This window comes from Onychostruthus taczanowskii, unplaced genomic scaffold, assembly GCF_017590055.1.
Source record: "Onychostruthus taczanowskii isolate IOZ18803 unplaced genomic scaffold, ASM1759005v1 scaffold1, whole genome shotgun sequence".
Lineage (NCBI taxonomy): Eukaryota > Metazoa > Chordata > Aves > Passeriformes > Passeridae > Onychostruthus > Onychostruthus taczanowskii.
This window is the reverse complement of record NW_024496525.1, coordinates 8,051,813-8,076,925: the sequence shown is the minus strand read 5'-3', so window position 1 is coordinate 8,076,925 and position 25,113 is coordinate 8,051,813. Positions and strand designations below refer to the sequence as shown.

Below are 25,113 nucleotides of genomic sequence, written 5' to 3'. Positions count from 1 at the left end.
GTCTTGTGGCTGAATTTGACTTATGGGAAAAGTGCATCCATGTTGGTACTGCAGGCTTGGAGAAAGGGGGAATAATTTTCAATTAATTCCAGAGTAAGCATTCTGTATATGTGGCTTCATCTCGGAGGAAGTGTACTTATTCAAGATACTATTTAGATAAGTATTTAAGCAAATGTGTAACTGTCAGTGAAGTCATAGAACTTAGAATATGCTTAATTTCCATCCTCAGAGCAAGTTGGAGAGGAACATTTACTTGAGTAGGACTCTGCTTTTTTTAACTGATTTTTTGAACAGTATAGCAGGGAATCTAGGATATTAGTATTGAATAGTTACTGAAGAATACATCAGAAATTTCAGTCTAGGTTCAGAGGCATAGCTTAAATTAAACATAATAGGTGAAGAAGACTTTCAGTCTTCAGCTAACAGTGCTGTGGAGTTCCTGGTTAAGGAGGAATCTGGAAGATTTAAAAAAAAAAGGCAGTTGTGTTATTCTTCTTGTTCATTTTTCTTTTGTTTTTTTTTTGAAAGCCTTCAAAGTTAGTTTCCTTTGAAGGAGAGCAATATGAAATATAGTGTGCTTAGGTATTTTTTCTATTAAAAACGTTCCTTAATCATGGTAACATTTCTTTAAAATGTGGTGCATAAATAATAAAATACGTGATGGCACAGCACAAAGATTATCTTGGCACGAGTCTGGGGTGACTGAATCACTTAGAGAGCTTGATACTTGTTAATAATGTGATCATTGCAAAGTGTGCCAATGAAAACTTCATACCTCACCAGTACGTGCGAGTATAAGTTTGTTAGTGTGTTCTGTTTCAGCACATTTTCTAGTAGTGGATACTCTGAATTTGTGAGTCTGTGGCTTTTGTGACACAGTGGAAACAAAGTGAGAATGGTTCCAAGAAGGAAAGGTCTCACATCCTTTCTTATCCCTACTGACTCTTAGCTGCCTACTCCTTTCATTTGCCTTGAACTGGTTTTGATGCCCATCCTATCACAAGGATGAACTAACTCACTAAAATGGATCAGTATCCTAGCAAGAAAAAAGGGAAAAATGTTTTATTTTTTTTCTTTGTTAATAAATTGAATTATCCTACCCTGTAATCTTATGAACAAGTCAGCCATCAGTGGCAGCAAGGAGTTGTGTGTACCAGACTCTTTGCTGTCTGCTTTTGGGTGCTTATAGGTGCACACAGCAACTCTGGGGGAAACAGCAGTGGGGTGTAATGTGTTTCTTGTGTGTTTGCTGTAAGCAGTATTGCAAGCTGTACCTTAGCTGAGGTGTGTGACCAAGCAAGGCTGTTATCAACCGTGTCCATGTTCGCTGCAGTCATCATAAATGCCCGGTCCCAAAAGTTGCGTCCTGTGGTTAAGCTGTGCAGAGCGATCACAGCTAGCTCAAGTTTGTTCAGAACTTGTAGTCAGTAGCAGATGAGCATGAGGGGCATCACTATGGAGTTCTGAAGGTCTTGAACTCCTATAGAGTAAGTGAGGATTTGACTTACGTGCTTCTCAGTTTGTCCTGTTGATACAGGCCATAAAGCTCTCAGGCACCATCGTGCCTGTTTGCAGCACTGAGCTGGGTGGGCTGGCATGAGCAGGGAGGTATGGTCTTGTAAAGGTCAGGTACTCCATCACACTGCTGGCACCTCATGTCTGCCTGAAGAAGACACAATACCCTGCAGCACCACTGCTGCAGCCACAACTCCTTGGTCTGACACAGCTTGTGTGGGGTCTCACAATGGGAAAAGAAAGGGGAGAGTGTGTCATATCTTACTGCTGAAAGTGTTAGAAAGCAGGAAGAAGCATGATCCGAGGGAGGGACAAGTAGTGGAGGGAACGGCAGAGAAATTCCTATTCCTTTTAGCAATGGTAATCTGTAAATTTATTCCAGTAAATTCCAGTGAAACTGCATTCAACCAAGTATTGTGTAGGATTCCTTTCTTGCTTGTCAAATACAGCTGAAAACAGGCCATTAATTTGAAAGAGAGTTTGTTTGGAGTTTGTCTGCTCTCAGAGCAAGTAGAAGAATCATTTTGGTACTTAAAAAAAATGGTTTTTTTTGAAGTTTATGTCAGTCAGCAAAGTGGACACCAACTGTTATTGCAGAAAGTGCAGCTGCTTAGAGATCCAAAGCATTGTAAGATAATTGTGACTATAGCTATGTTCTTCTCTCTGTGGTGTTTGCTCTGTTTGCTTCATGTTTTCTGTTACTAAAAACCAGTATGTGTTCAAAGGTGCAAGAAATTGGTCATCTCTAGTAGGCATGACTATTGCTCGTGCTGTCAGAGGAGAGCACTGTGGGTGCTATAGTTTTCTTTGTCAATCTTGTGATCCTGAAAAACACTAAAAAATCCCCTTTTGTAAAGATAGCCCTGTAATATTTAGTGCCTTTGTGCTTCAGATCGGTGGGGGTGTACCCCTACTGCACCTTCCTCCATAGCACTGTGCTTCAGCCAAAGGAAGAAATTGTGTCAATTGTGTGAAAATTACTTGAAAATAGATTTCCTATTTGCCTGTGAAGAAAATGGTGCGTTTTTGTAAGAAGCATCAAAATGTTCGTGGACTATGAGCAAAAGATGAAGCTCTTCGGAGCAGTAGTTTAATTTGAAGTGCCTGTATGTATCAGCATACCTTTGTTCAGTGTTTCATCTTTTTAACAATATCCCTTTTCCTCCACTTCTTGCTATTGACTCTTTCAGTTTCTGCAGGTAGTTCAAAATGTTCTGAGTGTTGAATTTGCTGAAGATCAGAATAGAGAGTCATCTCGATGCTATGCCTGGGTTATTTCAGTCCTGGGCTTCTCTCTGCCTTCTAGTAGCTACAAAAATTCATTTCCCATCCCCCTCTCCTTGTCTGTTTGCAGGTTATCTTGACGAATCAGATTACCACAGCGCTGAGCAGTGGCCCTGGGGTCCGGGCAGACCTGGTGTCTCCAGCTGATGATTTGTCCCTGTCTGAAGGTAAGAAATCCCTTCTATCAGAACTGAAACTCTACACTGCCACAAATCCACACTGTAACTTGCAGTCTTCTGTTGAAATACAGGGGGCTGAGAGAGTCAGTTTATCAAGTCTAACCTAACACAGTCTTGAAAGAAAATTATTTTCCAGTTTCTCTGAAAATCCATTTATAATTAAAAAGAAAGTATGTGGAGCTGCTAAAAGGATCTGACACTTTCTAAAGGCTGGGAGTGTATTTTTGAGCCATGTCAGTTTCTCAGCATTGTACTGTCACTCACATGCATTTAAAGCATTATTTTTTCAGTCTTCTAAAGCTGCTACAAGGGGAAATTCACAGGCTAGTCTGCAAATTTCATCTTATCTAATGGCTATCATAGATTCCAAGGAGAAACAACTGCTCACAAAGGAAGGGAAAGCAGATCCTCTGTCCCGTTCCTTGAATTACACTTGTTTGGTTTTCAAATACAGTGCCTCAGACTACATCTCTCTGTTTTGTGAACGTAATATGGGGATTTTTGTGATGCCATATATTACTTCATGTCTTTGCGCTTCTGTTTTCTATGCAGAATTAGAGAAAAGCACTTTTTTGAGTAATAGTGAGGACTTAGTGTGCTAAGAAGAAAAGATAATTCTGAATCAAGATTTACAAAGTAATATAATAATGTCAGTTTTCCCCACTTGTAAAGAATAGTCAGAGTACCTTAGTGAGGAGCAGATGCAGAAAAATTTTTTATTTAGTGTTCAGTTCATGCATAGCTCATCTTTCTTGCAAAGGCATGATAATTTAATGTAGGCTTTCCAGTTTGCATTACATGGGTATTTCCCCTCTTTGTCTCCTTGCTGCACTTTCTGGTGGTTTTGATCAGCTTCTCTGTGTTCTGGTTTATCACACGCAGTTGTCTCAAGCTTGTCTGACTTTACACAAGTACAGCTCAGTGGCAAAAATAACTAAGCAGTGGTTAAAGCTGACATTATTTCTGCAACTCATTTCAGTGGACAAGAGAAAGAGGTTAAAGGTAGATTTAAATGGAATGCCAAGGAGTAGCAAGTAACTTCAATGCAAAGCCGTAACACTGATTGATGTGTTTACTTCATAATTTTGTCAATAGAAGTCTGGCAAAGCATGGCCTATTAAATAATTTTTTTATTGGTTCCACCCATTGCCAAAGTATTTCTGAAGTACATGGCTCAAATACTGCTCCCTACCTCTGGCAGAAAGATTTGAAATTTGGTAACTAGATTTGGAAGATAAAGGCATAATTTTTCACCTTATAATTTCCTTCTTAAGACAAAGTTGTTGTGTATTATCTTATTAAATTGTCTTGATCACAGCGCCCGTGCTTCTTGTGCTTTAGAATTGCTATGGATGAGCTTCCTCTGGAAATAAAGGCACAGCTGATTTTGATGTGAGAGTAATGACGAAATATGTTTTCAGTAAAACATATTTTTGTCCTGTGGCTAAAATATTTGAAGTTACTTAGAAAAAACACATGGAATAGTTGAAATGTTTCTGAATTTCCCAGCATATATGAAAGATTTGCAGTGCTGTGTACAAGCCGTAGTTCCAGAATATTCCAGAATCAGGGCTACTCTAGAAATGGCCTAATGTTTTTTTCTAGCAGTTACAGGTTTTTTAATTAATCTGTCCTGTTGCGCCTAAACTATGACCACTGCTTTTCACCTTTTAGCTTAAGAATAAGTTAAACTATATTGGTGCTCTGTATTTTATTCCTTCATTGCTCTAATTCCTTGCTTTTAATTAAGGATCTGAAGTAGAAAAATGTATTAGCATCACACTTGTTGAAAATGGAAATGTTTGTTTTGCCACAGGACAAGAACAGTACATACATCAGCAGTGCAGGCTCCTTTGGAAATTCAAGTTTTATCAAGGGATGTAGGGCTGATAAACTCCTTTCCTTCTCTCCCTTCCCTCCTTTCTTGACTAACATTGATATGGTATTTACTTACTGTGTTGTGTAATGGAAGAACACAGCGCATCTCCATGCTACAGGCTTTTCTCTCTGTCTTTCTGGATGGATTTTTCATCACTTTTAACCCCTGCTGTCTATCTGTGAGTAAATGTGGAATTTCAGGCTCATTCAACATCTGATTTCCATGTTTATCATCCTATCAAAAGGCACAGCTGTAGCCAGTGTGTTTTGGTGGGTTCTTTTAACATCACGGTGTTGACCTATCCTGGGAAAGTTCCCCCTTAATGTATTTGGATGTTCGTGCTTGAACAGCCTGAAAGCATCAATGAACTTCTGATAATCTTTTGTACTTTCAGAATCCTAAATTAATTAGTCTTCTAGAGTTGGTATGATAGTAATAATACTTACTACTCTTTTACAGTTGTAGAATTTACTGGAAAGAGTAGTTAAGTGAGTAGCCCCAGAGCACAGAGAGTATATGTTTCAGAGTCAGGGATAAGAGGCCAGATTTGTGACTGGGTTCTTACCTCATTGTTCCATGTCACTCATCACCAACTAAAGCTGAATTTGAACCAGTGACCTAGATGTGAAAGGACCCATAACACATTATTAGTCCTGTTAGCAACTCAGACTGCTTGGTTTGTATATGTCTAATATGTTGTTTTAATCCTATCTGAAATCAGAGTCCCTTCACTATAAATGGTTTGCTAAAAGGGTAATCTTTCTTAGATAGAGGTAGAAATGAAAATTTCAAACTAAATGTGCTATTAGAAAGAAGTGGAATGTTATAGTGTCCTTTGTTTTTGCTTCTGATTGTGCTTGAGAATTGCTTGGGTTATGTGTTAGATTAGGCAAGAAACCAAGGAAGCTGTTCATCTGATGTGTGACAGAAAGTTAATCTGATGAACAAGCTGAAAGGACATTGTCAAGCTGTTTCAGGCTCAGAGTTTGTCTTCTGTAAAGTTATAATCTAGTGCATGAAAACTTGTGTCCTAATGTAAAAAATAGGTTAGATTTTTATGAGAACATTAATGGATTTATAAAAGCAGTGCTGGCTGTAAAATCCCACCACTTATGTAGCAATATAAGAATTCATGAACTGTTTGTTAGTATTTCTTGTAGGAAATAGTTATGTCCAGCTAAATTCCCAGATCTGTGCATACTTTTGCTTCCAGATAGACAAAAAAAAAGGCATAGTTTGCCACAAATAAAGTGATGAATACAATACCTAAGTTTCTCTACTTGTAGTCTGAGTCCTTGCATTCATTTGGTCTTTACATACTTGTCAGATTATGAACTGAAGGATTTAGGACTAATAATCTTTTTATCTAGCTCCAAAATCCTCAGACTTGCGATGCTGTCACTTCTTCCCTAGGAATCAAACTCAGTTTTTATTTGTAACTTCACCATTTTTGCATAGCCATCTCTCAGACTGCGTCATCAGAGGGGATGGTCTGGAGGATGATGGTGGACATTGCTGTTTGCCTTACATTCTTGCTTTGTAGACTAGCCTCTGTTTAGTTCTTCCAGTCAAAGACAATTTGGAGAAGCCTAAAGTTATTTGACATTACTGGGGTGGTCAGAGAAGCCCAGGAGTACCTTAAGAACTAATGCTTTATCATTTAAATGTTAAAAAAAATAGCTCTTACCCAATTAAAATAATATCTTATTTTAAAAAAAGTTTAAGCTGCATTAGGCTTCATGAGCAGTAGAAATATTTTGTATGACTGTTAATGGGTTTTTTTTAAACAAGTCATCTGTGTCTATGAATTTCACATTAAATTTTACCTAATATAAAAATCTTTAGAAACTAATTCTGTGTGTTTTCACACTAGCTGGACAAGGGAATTTGTGTTTCATTTGTGTGCTGCAAAGAGATAGGATAAGATGACCTACTTGAGGTCCCTTCTAGGCCCCACCAGTGCCTATGCTATTAATGTGTTTGCCAGCTGCAAGCTCTAACTTCCTCTAAAAGACATCAAAGCCAAACTCCATCTTTCGTGGAAAAAATTCAGGAGCGTGTTGGTATGAACAAGAACAATCTCCTCCTCCCACCCTGCACAAAGTGTCAAGCAAAAAAAAGGAATGCTCTCTTGGTCTTCTTCAGTCTCAGCTAGTACTTTCAAATATTTGTTTGAAAAAGTTGGAATTATATTGTGTTTAAAATTGTCTCTAAACTTGCACTAGATCTGGGGAGGCCAGTGTTCAGTCTTCTGCCATTTGTGTTCATCAAGTGGTTTGTCATAGCATTGTATATTTTTAGTGCACAGTGTGAGCAATGAGTTTAGTCTGACCTTTTCATCTTTGTTGCTCTGATCTTGAATTCTTTTAAGCTGTTGAGCAGAAGTAGGCTTTTGTGTTACGGAGGCTGGAGAACACTAAGCTACCATAATATCTCCCACCCACAGGATTTTCCTACTTTCATTTAGGAGTGGAAGGTTTGAAGCTGGAATCTTCAGCTTCTCTTCCTTGCTTTGCCCTTGATCTCTTGACATATTGTGGTGAAATTGTTTTTTTCTTCCAGCCTCAGTTTACCTTTTTTAAATTTGGGCCTTTATTTTTATTCTGTGACTTTTTTCCTTAATATTTCAAGTATTATTATTTTCCTTAATATTTCAATATTTCTATGGGGAAAATAATGAATTTACCTTCTTTTCACCTCAGTAAGATCAGTTCTCTAGTTTATTACTTCTCTCCCCTCAAATCTTCTTTTTTCAGTCCCGGTGCCAAATGGAGTGAAAACACTGAAGGAATTATCAAGTAAACTGAGGAGCCCCCAGAGATCAAAAGCTGTTGCTCGGTTTAGATTTGTTTATTTATTGATTTATGTATATACTTAATGCTCTAGGGTTGGACTCACAGGTGACTTGATTAAAATAAAAAAGTATATTCGGTGAAGCATAAACATACCTGTTTTGCAGGAACCATGAGTTTATGAATCAAGCTGCTGTTAAGCAAGTTTCTAAAACACTTCCTCCATGTAGTTTTAAAGCTAATGCAGAATACTTCATGTCCTCGTGAAGTTCTCCAGAGTGATAGGAATTTAAATGCATTGGAAAATATTAGAAGACTTTGGCATGTTTTAGGCCTTTAGTATTTTAGCTGAATGCTCTGTAGATTAGGCCATGTCTATGCATACTGAAGGGTAAATTTCCCAACTGAGACTAGTGTGTGAGTGTGAACCCTAAAAATTAAAGCATGTTCCTGTAAAGAGGGGACCATATCAGTGTATGTAAATACCTGAAGGGAGAGTACCAAGAAGATGCAGTCAGGCTCTCTTGGTGATATCAAGCAGTAGGACAAGAGATAATGGGCAAAAACAGATTCACAGCAAGTTCCATGTGAACATGAGGAAGAACTTCTTTACTGTGTGAATGAGCATGCACTGGAACAAATTGCCCAGAGATATTACGGAGTCTCCCTCACTGGAGATATTTAAGAAGCATCTGGATGCAATCCTGTGCAATGTGCTCTAGAATGACCCTGCTTGAGCAGGGAGGTTGGACCAGATGACCCACTGTGGTCCCTTCCAGCCTTACCCATTCTGTGATACAGTTCTCCTCTTGGTTTATGGAGATTGGGAGGTGCTGCAGTACAGCTTTTGCTGCATGATATTGCTACAGTCTTGATGATACAGGGAAGCATGGTGAGATTTGCATCTGTATTTGCTTTGATATGAATTACTATTCTTGCCTGAAGGTTTGATCAGTATTTAGGGCTGACATCAGGAACCCTTCCACGATGGGACAAGACAGCTCAGTGGGCCATGGGATTTTGCCTCCAGGTCTGAGCCTTGGACATCTCTGACTTCAGTGATAGAGTTGACAGAGTTGCTTCAGTCACTGATTCTAGTGCATGTGAGCTCAGTAATGAAACAGCTGGAGTTGTTTCTTTTTAATTCTTATTTTGCTGCTGGAATTCAAGTCTCAGCTGCATTTTAAGAATCTGCTCCAGCAGAGAGACCCTGTAATCCTCTTCACCAGCTAACAATTCTGTGGGAAGCTTTTTATTCCTTCAGTCTGCTCTGTCTTTGAGTTACTTCTTCAGTTTTCATTTAAAAATGGTTAGCTGTACTTACTCTCAAAGGTGAGAAGGAGCTCATGTTCCTTAACCTGCTGGAAGTACAACATAGCACATCCACTTCAGGTAAACAGAGGGCACCAAAAAAGAGAAGCAACCTTGATAAAACTCATTAATACATGAGTTTTAACAAAAATAAGCCTTCTTAAAATAGGATTTCATTCTTGTGTTTTCTCTATATTCACATTTCTTGTAACTCTGTGCTCTTAGTGGAGTCTGCACTCTTGTGCTTCAGTGGAAGTTAAAAATCCCTTCTGGTTGTAGAGAGCAGCACAGGGAAGTGCACCATCATTACAGGGCCTGGAACGAGTGATATTAACCATTAGGGGAAACGATACCCTGGTTGTTTCTGCAGGAGGCAGGGTTGTGGTGGTGTGCAGCAGTTAGATTTCACAATAACAGTTGCCATGTTTGCCTGTACTACTTTTGATGCTATATTTCACCAAGTGGGAAGTAATGACGTAATAACATCCAGCCAAATTTTAACGGCTTTTTAATCAAAAGATAAATCTCTCAGTAAAGCAGTGTCACAGAGACTGTATGTGTCTGTGGAGGTTCCAGCTTGAATGACATATGCATAATCACTTGATCTAGACTACAGAAAGGTTGAAAATTGTCAGCAGGAGCATTCAAAGACCTCCATATATCAGTTTAAGAGAATCTCCATTCCTCATATCCTAATTGCCATGATGAGAGCGTAAAAAGTTTTACTGCTTTGTTGTGGTTTCTTTCTGAAGACGTGATGTGACTTAGAATCATTAATCAACAATTTGTAATCCAAAAACCCTTCAGGTACATTTTCAGGGAATCACTCATCTATGTAATGAAAAGCACAGTAACAGAAGTGATTACAGTCATAGTTGAGTGGTTAGAAGGTTGAGTTGTTGCCTCTCAGCTGCTATGTATCTTACCTCCACTGAGGAGTGCAACTGAGTATGTGCTACACCTTCCAGTGCAAAGCAGGTGAGTTTCCATGAATCCTGCTGCACACCTCAGCTTACTTCTGTGTTCCTCTAACTGCATTAATCTTGAGAGCATGCATGGATCAGTCACTGAATTTCAGTTGATGGCATGTAGGTGTAAAGTACTGTAAGAATTTGCTGTTGGTAATTTCCTTATGCCCTAAAAATGTTTAAAAATAAGGTTAACTCATATTTCAGTGTGGGTGAATACCGAACTTTTTACTGTGGTTGTGCAAATCCGTGGTTTAAATCAGAAACATCAGGCCTGGCTTGGTTCGAATTCCTTCTGCAGCCCTACATGTTGTACCTCAATGTTGGTGGACCTTATCTTTCAAATTACATTGTTAAGAAATTAATTCAAGGGTAAGAAAGAGCAAAACACCACTTGCCCCTCTGCACAATGACCAATTAAATTCTGTCTTAACTCACTAGTAGGTTATGCTTAAATCTGTACAGAGGTTGGGGACAAAATATTCAGCAATCTGTAGCATTCAGTCCCATTTCTTCTGGAGTTTTATAGTACCACCACTGGATCTTTCTTCTGATGGAGCTGGAAGGGACTATAGAAGGATTTTCATACACAGGAAAACATCACTATGGGAATTACATTTGGCTTGTGGCATTACATGAAACATATGGCTCACCTGCAGAACTTGAAGCAGTTAAGAGTAACCTGAGGTGCAAATGCTATACCAAAAGGGAAGGCGAGGGTGAAGGAACAGAGAAGAATTTTAGAGTCTCAAGCCTATATTCTAGTTGCAGTTCCAGCTGGGTTTCCTCTGGGTTTACTGCAGGATGTTTGAAAAAAGTGGCTCCTTGTTAATCTCAGGCAGTTTCTATGATTGATGATTCTCCTTAATCGTAAAAAGCGCACCTTGGTGTTTCTGCTTAATTTGTGTCTATTTCCTGCTTTATTATTGCAATAATAATTTATTGTCTTAAATTATGGAAGTTTATAACCTGTTAGCCTTTTTTGGAGGTTGAACTTGTGCTCTCTCATGTGAATGAACTTCTTCCCAGTGACAGTCTGCTCCTAAAACATTACATTGAAACACAAAGATAACGCAACAATAAAAGACAGTATACAGGTTGGTGCATTATTTCTTAATTTGATTAAAATAGAGAGCATGAGCAGATTTTGCATGTTTCATGTGAACAAATTAATCTAGTCTGGACTCTACTAGTCTTCTCTAGTATCAGTTACACTAAAAAATAAAAAAAGAAGCATTCAGAGGAGAGCAACCGAAGTGGTTGCAGTGCAGTGCAGGAAGATGGGTGAAGAAATGGTAGAAAGAGAAAATGCTGAGAGCTTAACTACAGGGAAGCTATGTTTTTATTAATTTCTGCTCTCTCTCTGTTCCTCCAGTCCCTCAAGCAACCTACAGAATATTCCTGCATGAGCTGATGCCTAACTAGCACCAGGAAGGGGTAGAAAAGACAATGGCTCAAGTATGAATAGCTGCTCTGTTAACAATGGAAAATTTGTCACAGAGAAAGCAAACCAGATGTTACTACTGAGTATGCAGCCATGATTCTTTAGGAGTAATTTGAACCAGTCTAATACCTGGCAGGGGAGTCCTTGTTTCAGGCTGGCACATGGATATGCGAGGCAGTAGTTCGGGCATGTTTTAGCTGAATATCCGGAAGTTGGTTTTGAGCACAAAATCTGTTAGGTCAGCTGTTCCCAAATGGTTTGGGTTTGTGCCTCTGTTTTTGGTGGTGAACTCACCCCAGCCAAGCTTGCGACCCTAAAGACGAACACAAACAATCACATCTCTGTCAGGCTTGCGACCCCACTCTGTGCGGCTGTGACCCTGCTGGAGGTTACAACCCCGGGTTGGGAATTGTTGGGGTGGACTGTCAGATAGCCCTGCTGGGGGAGCGCTGATATGCCCCATCCAGGCCAGGATCATCACAACAAATGCCTTCAGATCTCACAGTAATTTGTAGGCCCCTGCCACCGGTCTGAGAGTGCAGCTTATTAGAGCTGACATGTCACTTTGGTACATCAGGAACATCTCAGGGATCAAAAGGTCATAGTCCTCCCACGCTGCTGCAGTCTTTCTTCATGAACTCGCCTCTCCCTCTTCTTCCCTGTCAGTTGGCTGGCAGCGAGCCCCGGCGCCCTCGTGGCGCGACTCGGCCACGGCTGCTGGATGGGTACCAGCTGCCACTTCTGCCACAAAACACCCTTTCCAAAACCGTTCTCCCCGAGTACTCCTTGCCTTAACGAAAGGATCGATGTCTGTCTCTCTCTGCTGAAATAATTAAACGTTTTGTTAAAAGTAATTAAAAGCTATATAGGGCAGTGTTAGTGGAAATGGGCTAAACTTTCCCCTCTATTTTGTAAAACTAATTCTGTTATTCATATACCTATGCATATGAGCACAGTTGTGGTTGTAGGATGATGATGGAGAAGCAAACACAAGGTAGCCTTGTGTGATGGCTGGTGTAGCCTGCGAGGCTAAGGGCTTGATAAACCATGCAAACAGCCTTTTTAGCATAAAATGGCATGTTACAGATGTCCTAATTAGACATCTGATTTTTAAGCCTTCTTCTGACGCAATTTTAAGTGGAGTTTATAAACAAAATCAAAAATAGATTTCAAATTTGTTCTTTTGAAAGCATTCATTACCATAATGGAAAATAGTAACATTTTAATAGCTAACTGATAGCCCAAGGCCAGTGACCTGTTAATTTACAGGCATGGAAGTTTGACAGTGGCACTGTTCTGTAAATCCAACAAGGGGAGGAGCCTGCAACTGGTGATTCATTTTTACTTACAGTTTTGTCAACAAATCCTGAAAATGGCCAATGATGGCAAGAAGGAAAGAGGAGGTTATGGTGCAGAAAAATATTATAATTGCCTATCATTTGGATTAAAACCTGCATTGCATAAAATTAGCCCAGAATTCAGTCTGCACAAGTCTAGCATCGGAGCTCTGTGTGAAGTGCTTTGTTTAAGGACGTTGCTGGACTGATTTTCTGTCAGCTGGGTGCATAGAAAGAATGACACTGAAAATGAGAACAGCAGTCAAATTGTGAGCTGTGTAAGCCACTCAAGTAAATGGTCATAAAATCTGTTGTTACTGGTCACTGTACATGTACTGTAAAAAAAGAAAAAATTGTTTGAAACTTTGCCTCTGTAACTTGATCGTCCCTTAAATACTAATTACACATCTGAAAATGGAGCATAAAGTCTCCTCCATCTGTCCAGGTTGGATTGGTGCACAAAGGAACATATCCAATTCATAGTACCTCTTAGGTAATCAGATTAATATCTCCTGAACTGAATTTACCCTTTTGATAGTGAGTCTTTCATATGCTATGTTTCACATATCACATTCTGTTGAAGCTCTGTGGCTTTTCAGTAATTTCCTTGAAGTCTGTATGTGGTATGTCTACCCTCTTTTGAGCTGTTCTTGGGACACGCATCAATTAGATGTGTTTCTGGCACTCTCTTAATGGCATGGTTTCCCTGGAGTCAAAAACTGATCCAAAAACTGAGATCATTTGTTTAATTTGAAAGCAAAAGGGTATGGAACTACAATTTCAGGCTTCAACAGCTATGCTTCTGTAGCTTTGAAGGAATGGGGAAAAATTTTTGATGTCTTGCACGCAAAATAAATAAATTCTAGAGTTGTTAAAATATCTGATTCCATGCAGGTTTTTTTCTTCCCTTGCTTATCCTTCAGAAAATTTTTTTTTTTAAATAGTAGATTTTTGACTTGTCAAATTTCATTGTTTATTGGTTTTGCTTAGCAAAACAAAAGGCTGAGTTTTGTAATTTGAGTCTAAGGAAGAACTGTAAATTATGCAGCATGGTGCATAATTAAAATTTATTATAAGCAATTTGAATACAGAATTCTATTTCAAGTGTTTGAAGCTTTTGGCTCTAAGATGTCCTGGGAATGTGTACTGTATAGGAGGTCCTATATTTTTTCAAGTCAGCTGAAAGCATGGAAACTCCCATTTTCTCCCTCCAGTAAGATTCATTTTGAACCTCAAATTTCTTCCAGGCTGCATCTGCAGTGGGCTTTTCACTGAGATTTTGAAAGAAGTCGTCAATGATCTTTGCTTGCTGCGTGCTTGTTCATTATGTGGGGTGGTTTTGATGTGCATAAACTAGAGAACTTTTATAAGAAATTAAACCATAGATTTTGGTGATAGCTAGCTCCAGTAGTTCTCAAAGCCATCTTGATGGCAGAAAAATCTAAGCCAGTTGCTGGTCATCAAGCCACAGCCAGAGCAGGGACATTCTCACAGGGAACCAGAGCAGGCCAGTTTGGAAGAGAGCAATGATGCATTCACACGGTAGTTGTGGGGGGGACCAACACAAACTCTTTTGGTTGTCCGACACTGCTGTGCCAAATTATTCACTAATGGGGACTTGCTTCTTAAACAGAAATATGAAATGTTTTCTCTTGTGTGTTTTCTGTGTTAGTCAGGCAATACAGACCACTTCCAAAGATCAGTAGGAGGGTTTAATAATAAGCTCTTAATGCCTGTAGCCTGACTTGTGGTTACTGAGCTCAGGTAATACTTGATCACAAGAAACAACAGCAGGCATTTCAGCAGGGTAACAGTTCAAATCCTAGCTGATGGGATTTGACAAGCTCATTTGTGCTGAAGCCTGAGCTGCCATGTCTTTCATTTACTGTTGTTTATGCTGTGAAATATGACATTTTGTCTCCCTTTGGCCCACAGTCACATCTCAGTGGCAGTAAACATTTGCCTCAAGTACCAAATTGCTGGGTTCAGTCATCATCGGCATCTGCTGCTGAATGATCTTTCATAAATACCACCCAACTCACTTTTCCCTTGCTGTCCTCTCTGTTTTAACTTCAAACTGATAATGTTGATGTTTTAAGACTTGAAACAAGGCCTGTCATGTTTGAGAGTTATGCTACCCACTGAACACTGCTACCCACTGAAGGGCGAGTGACTAAGAAGATGGGCCTGCAGGGGTTTTTTGAGCTTTAGAAGTTTGTATATCTTTTCTTGTTAATATTTGGTAGGAATGAAGTTTAGGACAAACTTTAGTGCCTTCAAGCTAATAGAGTGCCTGTCAGTGACCAAATCTGAACCTCAAGAGGAAAAGTTCACAGTGGGTTCAGCTAAAAATGCCAAAAATCTCATGGAGTCTTTAGTTTGTTCTTTCAACTGTGCACCAGAATCATGCAAACGAGCAAAGACTGGTGACATTATTTTCCTCCAGGTTGGTATGAGGTAACTCTGAACAACATGGGATCAGCATGTCAAATCCTTAATGGCTTTTGGCCAGGTCCTTGGCTTGGCTTACCATCCAAAACTGCCCAGTTCTGCTTTTCCTGAGGGTGCATCTGCTTCTTAGTCAGCTCTGTTATGGTCTTGTGAGCTAGCGTGGAAGGAGCTGTTGGGATCCAGAGGGTTCCAGCAGCAGATGAGTCACAGAGGCAGAGAGGTCAGCACAGCATAATCTTTCTAGCATTCACCACACACAGTGTAGATATATCCTGAGATGAGAGTGCTTGGATGGGAAGATCCTATGGGCCGAGAGCAGATTATATCACCTTAGTGCCATAATGAGTGCAAAGGACTTGGAAAACTTATTTTAATGAGCTGTGGATTTTCCTTAGGGATACTTTGTTTTCCTCCCTTGTTGTAACAAGGTATTTGTGTCCTGTAGACTGAATGGTAATTGAAAGCAAGTTCATTGGTATGTAATATAGTGCATGCAATATAGGGCAACTTTGACTTTATCATAGCTTGAGCCAGGATTTGGTGGTTCTTTTTTAAGGTGGTAGATGGTCACCTGCATTTTGGTATAGTACAATTTTGAGTCAAAGGCATTTTGAACAAATAAGTAATGATTACAACTTTGTGTCTGTAAAACAGTGGATTTTCAGCAGATCTCAACATGATAAAGTACTCACTTTGATTGTGCTAATCAAATTGTGCTATTGAAAATTTTTGTGACAACTGTGATATGAAAGGAAACAAAAATGTGTTATATCAGAAGTAGCATGTTCTGTGGAAATGTATTTTTGCTGGTAAAATAAAAATCTTGAACCCAAAGAGGAGACAAGGCAGAGGTACTTGATCGTAACTAGAGACACGTTACAGAAAATAACATCTGGGTTATTGTCTGGATGTTTTCTTTTTTTCTCTCTCTCATCATTCTTACACCCTTCAAATTAAAAATATGTTGTTTTGCAAGGTTTTACTTTTGCTAAACCAGTAGAAGAATAAAACAAAAATAAAACTGTTTCCTGGTTGGCCCCACTTCTTAGTTCCCTATGAAATTACGTGGTGTTTGTCATGCATTTTGCACAGGTACCTGTGGTAGTGGTGTGCCATATTCTAATTGCTCTGATCAACAATACCTTGCCAGTGGTTGCCTTGCATATAGTCATGAACAGTTCCTATACTCAATGGTACCATTGAAAATGTTTGAGAAATTGCTGTTCAGTTCCAGCAGTTTAATTGCTAATATGTGTTATTACTTCAGAATTTAATAGCTGTTTCTGGTTATGACACAGTTGCTTTAAGCCTGCAAGCTTTTTAAAATGCTTTTGTTGCTTCCTCTTTGCAGTGCGGTTTCCTCCTTTGCTACCTTCAAAACATTGTGGTCCAGGGTGTTGGGTGAGGTGACATGTCCTATTTACACTCAGCTGGAAAAGACTGCGTCATGGGCACTTGAAGCTCTGTGGGGTTTTCTTAGTTCAGATGCTCAGATGTGGCTTCCTGTCATCACCTGATTACTTACTTTGAATGCCAAAATAATCTTGCCACCTTTGGTATTATTATCTGAACCTTAAAAGAGGACAGGCATAGATTTTAATGTTATCTCAGTGTGTCTGTTGTGGAGCGAGCATGGCAATCATCAAAACATTACATGGCATACACTCCCCCTTAGTTAACCTCAGAAGAACCTCTTATTTTTCTCATTGGCTTCCTCTGCCGCCTTTCCAGTCTCCTCTCCATCTCCAGGGACACAATTCCATATTGATTCAATTATTGAGGCAGTCACGCTCTTGTTGATGACACAAGGTCTTTCAAATATTAAATCAAGACATCAAGACCTAGTGATAGCAAGTCATGTCAGTAAGAAAAGGTAGCAGGGTCTGAAGGGAAAATATGTTTTACCCCTTAGTCTCATAGAATCCTGTGATGCCCGGACTGATTTTGATCAGTATAAACTCTTCCAGCCAGGGCCATGTGCCTTCAGTGTCTGAGCTGTAATAGACCTGTGAGTCTTGTTACTATCAGTTAATAAAGCAAGTGGTGATAATATTGTTCTTCCATTTTTGTCTTCATCTGGCTTGACCATGTAGTGACAGCAGAGTTGATAGCAAGCATTCTTCCTCTTCCCCATTTCCAACAACATTAAAGCTGAGTTGTGCTTGAAGGTTCTGTGATCAGAATTGTAATAACAGAACAAATAGGTCAGGAAACAAAACTTAAAAATGTTTATCTAAATCTCTCAATTCACCAGCCCTAAAAATGGCCCTGCCATCCTTTCCAGCAATTTCCCAGTTCCTTGAAATGGGAAACATTAGAAGAGACATATAGTAGATGTGTTTAGTTGGAGGGCTCATGATCAGCTTTGTATGTGATAGAACTACAAAGTTCAACATGCAAAATAGTGTCATTCATTGTTTATCCTCAAAGTTTTGGCAGAGCTGTGTCAAACACAGCTCAGCAGGATTGCTGCAGCCTACCTGTTTGAAAGCAGCTGGTGGTTTGAGGTATCTCAGGTTCTGGAGTCTATGCTGAGGTAGCTTAAAGGGCATAAAGATTTTCTGGTTTGTTTTGGATTGTTGTTTTATTTTATAAAATCAAGGATTAAAGAATCAGACCCTTCACATTAGGCTTCTGGATAAATTGAAGTATTAAAAAAAATTTTCCTGTACTTGTTTTCCTATTTTTAAAATAACTGTATTTTCTTCCCTTACCCCTTTTTTCCTTTCTGTGACAGTCACTTTGAGGTTCTTTTGTGTTTCCTTCTGCATTTTCTGTACTGCCTGTTTCTTTCTGTCCCTTTACACTGTGAACACTACAGACTGCACAGAGCAGTTGTACTGTCTGTTTCATCAGCGGTTTTCAAAATCTGCATGGGTAAAGGCCTGAGTGAGCTGGTCTGAAATAGCTGTCCCAGATACAGGAGGTAGGATGGGAGACTTGAGATCCTTTCCAGATGGAAATATTGTTGGAGCTTATGATGCTACATTTTAGTCTGTTCTGTACTTTTCATTATTACTGTAATTTTCTATATATGCCCTTCTTTGTTATGCTACGTTTGTTATACCTATTTATCAATTTATACACAAGGTTATGCATTTTGATGAATCTTTAATATGTACTGGATCTATTACCTGGGACTCCTTCAAAAGACAAGGATCTTAATTCTCCTAATAGCTAATTCCCTAGTTATAAATCTACTTACTTTGATGCTGTTAAATGTGCTGATGGTTTGAAGACTATCTTTTCTGTCAACTCAGGTTAGTAAATACTTAATTTTGAGATGGAATAGTGCTGCTTGAAGGCAGGAGTAGAAAAATAGTTTCTCTTCTGAAGCCTTCTGTCTGATTTCAGAATGTATTTAAGAGAACTTGAAGAAATTCTGGGGGTTTTTTCCCCCCAAATCTGAACTCTGCAGATAGGATAATTCTTGAAATGAGCAAGGAATTTTTAATGGAAAAACTACTTTTGTTGGTAAGCCCCAGGTAGTGATTAATAGCATACATACAGACCTAGGTAGGACATCCCTAATTTTGGTTTAATGAGAACTCTGGCCTGCCGAATCTCTTGCAGTACACATCCCCTTGTAACTCACAGCCCACTTCTCTCCTCTCATATTAATCCCAGGATAACACTAAACTGCCAGTGAGTTACAGCCCTCAAATGTTGACGTTCCTTGAAAAAGTAACTGGGCGTAACATCAGTGATGAACTTACTGTAACTAACCAGATGTAACCAAGGTGTGTTTAAAGAGACTCTTTTAATCACACCTCATGGTCAACATTGATGTTTTCCTAGTACCTAATATAGGCTAGATGAAAAGAGTTTTGGTGCTTTCAGGGTATTGACAGAAACAGCTGTGCCTTCTACTAACATCTGTAGTTAGGAAAATATTTGCTAAAAACAGACTGTAATTTTTAATACACTTTAGTATTACTGTAAGGCACTAAGCTGAGCTCTCTGCAAACCATAGAATTTCCTCTTGTCCTTGGACTGTTGAACACAAGCAATGGTGACACAAGCTGTTCTACAAGCTTATCAGTGTATTTCAGCTTTATTTTGGAGACTCCACATCCCATCACTCAGGATGGAAGCTCAGGCTCTCATTTAGTCATTGGCTGAATGTCTAAAGTTGTTGTGATTGTCATAAATGATGTAGATCCTGCAGTATGCAGTGAAACTGGTAACTTGGCAAATTAATTTGCATCAGACAGTAAACAACTCTCTGATGGTTATGGCATTCAGCTACTACTGACCTGTACTGGATGCAAACCAGTGACCTAAAGGTGAAACATTTCTTCTACAGCCAGTCAGTTTCTTGACTGAGGCCAAACTAACAGTAAGACCTGTACTTCACTCCATGAAGACCTGTGCTTCACTCAGCCAAAGACTGAGTCAGAAATTCTAAGTAACTACAATCTGCAGTTGATAGACCACAGTTTTTTGAGCTTTAAGCGCTTGGGCGCAAAAAGCTTGGAGAAGTTGCAGCTATAAGGTAGCAGATAAACCTGATTTTCTGACCATCCTTTACTAACAGTTTCCACCAGCAGGTTCTCTGTGGTTCTAGGCTTAAGGCCCTGTGTACGGTGTGTGTGTGTGTGCATGGGTGTGTTTATAGCAAGCAATATTGATACTTACATTAGTTTGAGTTATTTCTTTGTTAGTGAAGAAGGAATGTGTGTGTAAGCAAAGGCTGTGGCTCCCTGTCCAGACTGTTCTCCCAGAAGGCTTACTGATAGGGTAATCCAGTATCTGTGAATTCAGTCAGTGATGGTGCTGGGGAACCTACTTCTGGCCACTGGATAAATCTTGGAGGAGACAGGTCGCTGATAAGGAAGCATCATTCTGTTTATACTTTCATGCTTGTGCAACAAATGTTGCAAAATGAAACAAATAAAAGATAATGTAGCATAGTTCTTGAAGTTTGGCCTTTGGCCCTTGGGCTTTACAGATAAATAGCTGATGGACCATGGGGGAACAGGGTAGGTCCATGTGTTACACTCCTCTTGCCTGTTTTCATTTCAAGATACAATCTGTTGCCCTAAAATGAAAGTTTCAACCTCTACTGAAGACTACTGTAAATGCATATGACTGAAGCTGGTTAATAAGATGTCCATGCTCCCCAAAATGTCCAAATTATTTGAAGTAACAGTGTATACAAGAATGCTGGGATGCTAGAATGAAGGGACACTTTCCTTCTAAATACCAGCAGCAACTCGTGACTATTTTGACGATTAATTTTCAGTTGTGAATTTAATTTTGTGGAATGGTGCCAGATCCATTCCATCAATGTGATGGTTTGCCAGGAAATTTCCAAGATGGACAATGGGACAGAAGGCTTCTCCCTTTTTGACTCACAGCATACTTGCACACAACTTTTATAGGACATGTTCATGATTTAATGGGTTATTCAGTTTCTCTCCATGTCTGGTTTTTAGCTCCTTTTTCAAGATTAGCTATCATTCTGTGTAGTTCTACTGTAGCCAAGTAAAGGCAATGTAAATCAGGGGAAGAATGCAAGTTTGTGCATACAGCATAAGAAACGGCCTTAAACCATGATCCAGAGATTATCCCAGGGTGGGAAAGTAGTTGAAACTTCCTCAGCAGAAGCTGTCTTTCTAATCAGCTTTGGCCAAGAGCCCCTTGATGGGATCATGATATGCTTTAACAGGATTTCCAAATAGAAAGGAGGAATGCTGCTTGTTTCTGTACCCAGGATTGGTAGAAATCTGCTGGAATTTTTGTTTAATTTTACTTCTCAGAATTTAGGCAGGGTATGGAGATACTGTGGGAGACTGCAAAAACCAGTCCATGTTAATTAAAATTAATTAGAAGCCTTTTCCATAAAAGGCTTTAGCAGTCTGGTCACAGTGGGAGACTGCAGTGGTACTTATGTTTGGACTTGTTATTTGGCAGTTCAGTCTTCTTGCTTGTGTGGGCAAATGTGTATGAGTGTGCAGTGACTGGAACAAGTGGTAAAATTTCAGCCTTAGAAAGACAGAGCTTCCTAACAGTGTGGGTGACAACTTTGGAGCAGCTCACCTGTGAAGCTGATGTGGAAGTTATTGATCTATTTAAGACCACATGGAACATCTGTATAGAAAGAGTCCTCAACCCATCTTCTTGAGGTTTAGACTAGGGTAGATGCTCACAGGTAACTCTGCTGACTCCATGTGCAGCCATGAAAGGGGAAGGGGAAATGAGACTGGAAAATGAAAGACCAGCTGAATGCAGTCTATTTGGTATGTTTTATAGATGAAGGCCTAAGATTATTTTGCAGTGTAATCATTCAGTTTCTGAACAGTCTTGTCAGAACCTGGCAAAGAAATGCGTCTGTGGAAGAAATGAAGATCTGAAATCATCCTAAGGCATGTAGTAAAGTGCATACTTATAACTCTGCACTTCACTAACAATATTTATATGTTTTTCTAGAAGTTTTTATAGAATATTTTCATAGAAAACTCTTCTTTCAATTTTCTAGGCATTATGCCTAGAAAATTGAAAGAAGTAAGGAGTAACTTACTCCTTCACACTGATAGCACGTGTGTATTTGGTTAGTTTCTGCACGCAGTGACATGTGAGCTTGGTGAGGTGCACAAACCATGTGTTCTTTTGAAACATGCTTTCAAGGAACTTCGGGGTTTCTGAGAAATGATGGATGGGTGCAAATTACAGTTTCTGAATATATAAAGTAGAACTTTTTATAAAAAGTTGTTGTGGAAGAGCTTACCTTCCTTTTTTACTGCCTCTCCAGGCAGAAGTTTTCACAGTGTCTTGATGGATGCAGCTTTTCCGGGCCACATGCTGCTCAGTCCTTTGCATTTGTAGTGGAGATCAAAAGCACAGAAAAGTTCCTTTGAGCTGTGGCCAGTTATATTTACAAAACAAACAATAATTCACTGAGAGGCTGGATGGCTCAGGAAGCTCTCTATGTTTGCCAGTGTGCTGGATGCAGAGGGCCCAGATAAAAACCGCAGGTCAGATTTGCAAGATGTGTGGTAAGGTTTGACTGCTGCCCTGTTTTAAGGGGAATATTCAACTGATTGATTGCTGTCACTGTCATTATAAAAGTTGTTCATTTGTGATCTATAAGCATTAAAAGTACGTCCAAAATAATACCTGCCTCTTTAGAAATACCACTTTAGAAACCAAGTGGGATTTCTAAATTGTACTGAGGCCATCAATGACTTCCACAGCTATAAGTGAGTTTACCTTTGCTAGCTGGTTCTGTAGAGTTTTCTCTATAGGCAGATGTAGATTATTGCTGTGAAAAGTGATGATCCAGTGCAGAAACGGGTCCCGATGAGATTAGCTGCTTATATAAAGTGGGATTTTATTCTTTTCTATCACATTACGTATCACAGAACTATGTTAAATTATGTCAGGAGATATTTTGTGAATAGTGAGCATGGCCCAGCATCCCTCATCAGTCTCAAGAACCTGATCGCTTATAGGAGCAGGAGGACAAAGAATGCATAGTGCATAGTCTGGGCTTCCCTATAGAAGACTCAAGATTTTTTTCTTTGCAGAAATTGTTGTCACTGTAAATATCTTAACAATAAAAGTAGTGTTGATGAAAACAGCTGTTGTAGCCATGGCTCTTGAAATATTTACCGATGTGTGAGTCCCCAGTGCCCTAGTATGGTCAGCTGGAAGCCAAGAAACACCAACCCTGGGCTGGCAGCCTGGAAGTTGATATTCAGGGGGAAAAAAAAAAAAATTAGTTTTTAACATAGCAAAGTAATATCCAGCTACTTCACTATGTTATTGGCAGAGGATAGTTTGAAGATATGTTGATGCCAGGAATGGTGGTTTATAAAAATGCCTATGTAGGTCAAGTTCTCTCAGTGGGCCACAGAGTAAACTACGCTGTAAACTAGTAAAGAAGTGGAAGCAACTTGAGCAGTATGTACTCAAAAGACTGTAGGTTCTCTGCTTAAGGTTGAGAGCATTAGGTCTAGGTGAAGGCCTTCTAGTCAAAGAACACAGCCCAAATGCTCAAACTTCTCTCAGAACAGGTAAACTCTGGTTTATACCTATAGATGTGACATGATGCATTTCACAAATTGGCCTATTCTTTGAAGTCTCCATTTAAGACTTGGTTCTGGTTGTTTGAAAGTAGAACATTAGGTTGGTTTCTGGATGAAGACATTTGATGGAATTTGGAGGTATCTGATAGAAATCTGTGTGTTCTCCCATATTATGTCAAGTTAGGACAAGGAATGTTTTTACATGGAACCATTGAAAGTAACAGAAATGAGCCTTGAATCCTGGTTTGTTAGCTGAAGTACTCAGGATCTCACTTGGCAATCCACGGCTCATAAAAACTTTAGCTAAGACTATTTACAGAAGTGAAAATTTCCAGTAAAGCCTTGAAGTCCATAAATTAAAAGATGGTAAGGATAAACCACAGGAGAGACCCTCTGGATTTGTCTTTCCTTTGGGTGACCAAATTTCGTGTGTTTAGATTAATGAGATGATACCTAATGGAAGGTACCGAAAGGGACTGGAAATTTTTGGAGCTGCTTCATCCAGTTTACTGAGAAAGCACAACTTAGTCCTTATGGTCTCTGCACAAGTGTTTATACATTCTGACTTGGGTAAGACCTGCTTTCAGCTTGAGTATGTTTTTTTACTTGCTGGATCAAAATTAAATACCACCTACAATATTGTAACCTTTAAAATGTTCTGTGAATGAAGATTTTGGGGAGGCAAGTTTATTATTTATTAAGCCTTATGGTACTGTGGGTTGTTCTTTTTTCCCCAATAAGTACTTCATACTTATACTTCATACTCCAGATCAAGCCTACTCAGTAGGAGGAACTGAAGGATGACAAATGAGAAGAGATGGAGTTCTCCTCTGTCCGCTCAGGAGGAACTGGGTAGTTCTTTCTCAGCACTTCTTTCCCAACATACCCAAGCCCTGCAATGTTTGGAAACGGGATTTAGATTAAAAGTGACCTTGCTTTGTGATTTTTGTGCATTCAGAAAGAAGTTATCTGTCTTGAAAATGGCATGTTCTTGCTACATCTGGCAAGAAAGGAGAGTCAGCAAACGGAGGCTGTCACTTGTGTCTTACTGTGAATTAACATCTCATTTTTCGATTGGCTTCCTGTTTTCTGTCAGAACTTTTGTGTAACCTCACTTCCTCAGAAATAACTGTCTCTCCTAAGTCTCTCATGGTGAAGTGGTGGTTTCAACTTCCTTTTGACTGAGTTCCAACTTAAAGGATAATGGACCTTTCTGTTCTATTTGGTTGCTGCATTCCACGCTCATCTTCACAATTGTTACTGAAATTGCTGAATTATTTCCCAATGCATGCAGTGGTCTCCTCCATGTCTGTAAGGATAGTTTAAAATGCTCAGTTACAAGCTTGACTGGGTTACAGGTTGCAATACAAGTGCTGTCCAGTTCTATTATTATTTCACCTTAGTTTATACCTGGTCTTGCTGTAAACAATTCCATATAGAAGTTAATAATAATCTTTGATCTGAAGGATCTTTTCAGGAAGTCAAGGAGGTGAAGTTGCAGAGGATAAAGCTGTGCAGAATGATATATTAACATACTTTCAGAGAAAATGCTTAGTAGAGATAGTTTCTCCAAATATGATTCTTTTTTGTTGTTCTGGGGCTGTTGAAGAATGAAAAAAAAATTGGGAATTTATTCAGTAAAATTAAAGGAAACTCTCAGCTTACATTTGTAAAGCCCTTTTATTTAGCTGCTTTGGCTGATCTAAAAACATTTTAAATTCCATTTCCATATTTACTCAACTTAGGCTTCTTCAAAAGACAGGAGTATCAAATTCTAATGTGTAGTTTCCTGTCAGAATATATATTCTTCAGGAGATGAGTGTCTGAACCAGCTGTGACTTTCACATTCCACCAACCTCTCCTAAATAAACACAAAGCTGGTTTAGTATATAATAGAAGAGATAGATATCTATGTGCCTGTGC

The 25,113-nt window shown here is 39.3% G+C and overlaps 1 protein-coding gene across 4 annotated transcripts in view; it reads left to right on the top strand.

The window, feature by feature from the left end:
- Positions 1-25,113, top strand: part of RAD51B (RAD51 paralog B) — a 363,400-nt gene that overhangs the window by 153,700 nt on the left and 184,587 nt on the right. For all 4 annotated transcript variants that reach the window (XM_041396628.1, XM_041396651.1, XM_041396635.1 and 1 more), the window contains exon 8: positions 2,870-2,966. In XM_041396628.1, coding sequence (XP_041252562.1) covers positions 2,870-2,966 — 97 coding nt within the window. The remainder of the gene's footprint in view (positions 1-2,869; positions 2,967-25,113) is intronic.